The sequence below is a fragment of the Tupaia chinensis genome, unplaced genomic scaffold, assembly GCF_000334495.1.
Source record: "Tupaia chinensis unplaced genomic scaffold, TupChi_1.0 Scaffold000113_1, whole genome shotgun sequence".
Lineage (NCBI taxonomy): Eukaryota > Metazoa > Chordata > Mammalia > Scandentia > Tupaiidae > Tupaia > Tupaia belangeri.
This window is the reverse complement of record NW_006159577.1, coordinates 825,031-830,042: the sequence shown is the minus strand read 5'-3', so window position 1 is coordinate 830,042 and position 5,012 is coordinate 825,031. Positions and strand designations below refer to the sequence as shown.

The 5,012-nt window shown below is 41.0% G+C and overlaps 1 protein-coding gene across 1 annotated transcript in view; it reads right to left on the bottom strand.

The window, feature by feature from the left end:
- Window positions 1-5,012, bottom strand: part of ADAM12 (ADAM metallopeptidase domain 12) — a 457,774-nt gene that overhangs the window by 146,986 nt on the left and 305,776 nt on the right. Inside the window, exon 5 of the mRNA XM_014586073.1 lies at window positions 4,410-4,486. Coding sequence (XP_014441559.1) covers window positions 4,410-4,486 — 77 coding nt within the window. The remainder of the gene's footprint in view (window positions 1-4,409; window positions 4,487-5,012) is intronic.

Genomic DNA, 5,012 nt, shown 5'->3' with positions numbered 1-5,012 from the left:
GGAAAATATTTTTGTAAATTTTGCATCAGATAAGGGACTGATAACCAGAATACACAAGGAACTAAAGATGCTGTTTGGAAAAAAGACAATCAATCCTATTAAAAGATGGGAGAAGGAGTTGAATAAAACACTCTCTAAAGATGACACACGAATAGCCAAAAGGCATATGAAAAAATGTTCAACATCCCTCATAATAAGGGAAATGCAGATAAAAACAACAATGAGGTACCACCTAACCCCAGTCAAAATGTCTAAGATTTAAAAAACAAAAAATGATAAGTGTTGGCAGGGGCGTGGTGAAAGGGAAACTCTTTTACACTGCTGGTGGGAATGTAAATTGGTCCAACCACTGTGGAGAATAATTTGGAGATTCCTCAGAGATCTACAAATAGAACTACCATATGATCCAACAATCCCATTCCTTGGTATCTACCCAAAGGACAGAAGAATTCTTCATTGGAAAAGTGCTTGCTCATCGATTTTTATTACGGCACTATTCATGATTGCAAAGTCATGGAACCAACCCAAATGCCCCCTGTATGGAGGAATGGATTGAAAAACTGTGGCACATATACTCTATGGAATACTACTCAGCCATAAAAACCAACAAAACCCTGGCTTTTGACAGAAAGTGGAAAAATACGGAAGATTTACTGCTGAGTGAGGCAAGCCAGGCTATGAAGGAGAGACATTGTATGTCCCCACTTAACATATACCAAATGTCTGCACTCTATGTCTGAAACTGATTGACTAACGGTTCCACAAACATAAGAGATGAGTGTGAATGTCAGATGAGGTGTATGTGGAGGAGTGGGGCCTAATGAAGGACATTTGGAGAAGAGATACGGAGGTAGAACATTGATGGGATGGGGAAGTGTGGTGTTATCGGTTGAAGATATTTTGATCAACGGGACTGGGGAGAAATGTTCACATACTGAAATGCTCACATTGTAAGCTAAACAATGCGATTGAATGTATATACAAAAAAAGAAATAAAAAAAATACATACTAAAAAAAAGAAAAAAAAAAGAACATATGAGCTTCTTGGGATGCTGTTGAGGTTTTCATTGGTTGCTTCCTAGAGGTGGGCACAGGCTGGAATTTTATATTGGTTGCTATATTTATTTTCAAAATTGCAATCTCAGCTATAGGTTTTATCTCCATTTCACATATGAGGAAACTGGGTCTGAGAAGTCCAATGATGTCCACTGTCTCATGGCTTTTTCACTGTCCTAGCTACCTCACTCTAGGATAAGATCATCTGTGCTCTGGTCCCAGACTCTCCATTTTAAATAGGTCACTCACCTTTGTCCCAGATGTCAACAGGTCTGACAACATCCCATGCCCTAGATCTATTCACTTCTATCTCTTCTAAGAGCCTGAGCCTTGGTTTTCTATAACAACTAAGCCTTATCCCCACACCACTCTTTAATCTCCTAACTGACCCCATTCCTATATTTTTTGTCTCAACTTTCCTGCTATACTCTTGGGACTCTTGGTCCATTCTTGAATCCTCCCTCACCTAAACCTCTTCCTGACATTCCTCAACCTCCTTCTGAACCCTGGTGACCCTTTCTGAAACTGCCTCCCCTACAGTTGTTCAAGATTGGACTTCATTGTATAGGTTTTCTTCTTCGTGTATCTCAGCTCCTTAATAAAGATAAATTGTTCGCTTTGCTCTAAATCAAGTCCAAATTCCCCATCCTCTTCCACCTCCTACTGCATCCCCACCATGCATGCTGGGCCTGGATTTGTACTGGAGACACTTCCCAGTAACAGATTTTCCTACATTGTCCTTGTCAATTCCTTCAATAGCAGGAATTTGGTTGGTTCATGTGTTTATGCCCCACAGTACCTTGGGGAAGTGACTGCCAGATACCAGTTGCTACCAAAAGCTGGAGTTGTCAGCCTAATATCCTTGACAAATATTTCTGTACTCTTACATGTCCATATTTGTCCAGGCCTCACCATCTCTCACTTGGATTACTGTACGCTCCTCTTCTGCTCATATCCTCCACACGCTTTCTAGCCTGTGTGACTATGTGGAAATGCTAGGTAAGAGCATGTCACCTCAGCTCAAAGCTCCTGTGACACCCATCAAGGCCAGGGGAGAGGCCAAAAGACATCTGATGACCTTCTAGATGCCTTGTGACGCTGCCTTTTCACTTTCCACTTGATCTCATCTTCTTACATTGCCTCTTTTTCCCTCTTTGCTTTTGCCACCCTGGGCATCTTGCTGCTCTGCAAACACCTCAAGCGTTTTCCTGCTTCAGAGACTTTGCACATGTTGTCTCCTCTGCTAGAAATGTGCTTCCTACAGACATCTAAAGGGTTCATCTCATCTCCTTCAGAACCCTCCTTTCTATCTGTTGCCTTTTGTATCCTCCATTTTGGCTTTATCTTTCTCTGTGATCCTTAACATACACATCTCATTCTGTTCATTGTCTGTTCCTTCCACTAGGATGTGCTACAGGGATAGCATGGTTCATTCAATGCTGTGTGCCCAGAACCTAGAACTGCACCAGTACCAAGATAGTACTAAGGGATATATACTGAATGAATAACTGGAGAGAAAGAGAACAACAAACAATAGAATACCTCCTTCACTTCTCAGATTAGCAGACATTTAAAAGTTCAATAGTGTTGGGGACCAATAGATTGCATAATGGTTATATAGCTAGACTCCCATGTAGTCGACCGTGGTTCCAGTCCCAGTCCTGGGAGGCTTAAAGCTCACACTGAGTGCATGTGCTTACATGCCCAAGATCCTGAAAGTAGAAGGGATTATGGTGTGGCCATCCCCCCAGGGGGTGATTTCTCTCTTTTTGTCTCTATCTCTCTGGTGAGTGCACATGCCCTACAGCAAAAATATCTCTTAAAAAAAGTTCAATAGTGTTACATAAATGGGATATTAAAAATGCTTTTAAAAAGTAACACGCACGTGCAGAAATGTATGTGTGTGTGTGTGTGTGTGTGTGTGTGTGTTTGATCAATGACATTGATCTACTGGATCACCAGAAAATTTATGACTATTTTTCTATGCAAAAATGTGTCATGACTTTTCCGACAACCCAATATATCCACTGACTTGGAGAGACAGATAGGGTCAGATGACAGAAGCAAGCTATACAGTGATATATAATTCTATTTTTATAAAAAATGGACACAAATCACTATGTGTTTACGTGCTCTGGAGAGAGAAGAAAGCTGGGAGAGGTAGACCCCAGTTTGCTGCCATTTTTGCCTAATAGAGTAAAAGGAAGAGGAACAGCTGAGTGTACATGTTATTAGGTTCTTATGTAAATATGATACAACTTCAGAAAGTCTTTGGAAAAATAAATTTAAAATACAACTTTATGTTGATGCAAAAAAATTTTGAAATCCATGCATAGCTTTTCTCCTAAAATGCATTTTCCGTGAACTTTGTGAAGACCTCTGTACTTAAAAATAAATCAGATATATCACACATTGGGGAAGATGTGAGTAAATGGAACTCTCATTCTCTGCAGTTGGAGTGGTGATTAGGGCAGCTACTTTGAAGAGTAAACTGGCAGGACTCTGTTGTTGTGTGTGTGTTGCCTATGTATTATTACTCTCCACAAGCCTATAGAGAACTCACAAAGACACTGAAGTCACTACTGATGTACAGAATGTAACTCTGAATTTTAATTCAAACTGGTATGTTCTTCTAGGTCCTTCTCTTTCCTCTTCCCACAGAACCACACTCTGGTGCCATGGGCCAAAGCCACCCAGGACTCTCTGCATACAAGCTATTGTTCACAAACTCAATAAATAGACCTAGTAAAAAGGCTGAGGGAGCTGAAAATTTGTCAAGTAAAATGGTTTTCCTGGGGAGCACATAAGAGCCAACCAAGGGCTAATAACTGTGATTTGGAAGGAAAGGACTGTGCATAAAGCCTGGGGTTGGCCTGTCCAGCAACAGACGGTAATTGTTTCTTGCATTGTTCCCACAGCATAGCAGCAAAATGCCCACCGTTCCAGGCACATATTCAACTCACCTAGGTCACTGTTAAATAAGCTCCTCTGTTTCCTAATGAGTGGAGACTCTAGTAAATTTTATTAAGCCAGGAGCTTCAACATTAATACCTAATGTCCATTTTTTTAAAAACACTGAGAAGTATTAAGAACTAGAACCACATAATTTGCAAATGCTTGGATAATTAAAATCAGCCAGTTTGGTTGCTCTCAACCCACTAGGCCTGAGAACAGCATTGAAAAAAGACAGCGACTGAGAAGCCATGCTTTTGTGAACATTTGAACCGGAGTCGTCCTCCTCTTCCCAAGCAGAGGTGTGACCATGCTGAGGTCTCATCACTTACCGACCGTGCTTTAGAGTGAAGGGGAAAAGATTGGGATGATCTGTGGTTGTCATGGTCACGTCCACTTACCTGAGACCAGAACAAGTGCTGAGACTGACCGTTGAATCAGTGTACCCTTGCACGTGTCCATGGTAGTAACAATGACCCTAAAGGAGAGCAGGGAGAAAAGCAGTTCAGTAACATCTTACCCACTTAACATAAGCCAACTGCCTCTAATCTTCTCTACTAGTTTTTAGCTATGGAATATCCTTTTGCATAAAATATTGCAGTAGCAGCTTAATATTTAATGCTAAGCCCAACGTGACCCACCCAGGATCTATGGCAAGAATGTCTGATTTACTTAGAGGGTTATCAATAGGGTTTTAAAATGCATCTCAGTTCCATTCTTGTCTTTCTGACACCCTGCAGGAAGGCCCTGATGCAGAATGTTTTACGAAATCCAGCAGCAGAACAAATCACATTGACATCGCCATTTTACCCTCATGTAAATTGCCTTTTATAATGAGATGAGGAACCCTATGGGGTATTTAAGCACACTGTGAAATGTAATAAAACGAGGCCTAAATCTATGGCTTATAAAAACAGAAAAGCAGATGAGAGGAAGGGGGAGTGAGGAAAGAAAGAGGGGACCTCACTGAATTACCCAATTGAGAGCTCAAAGTGTATCTCAGC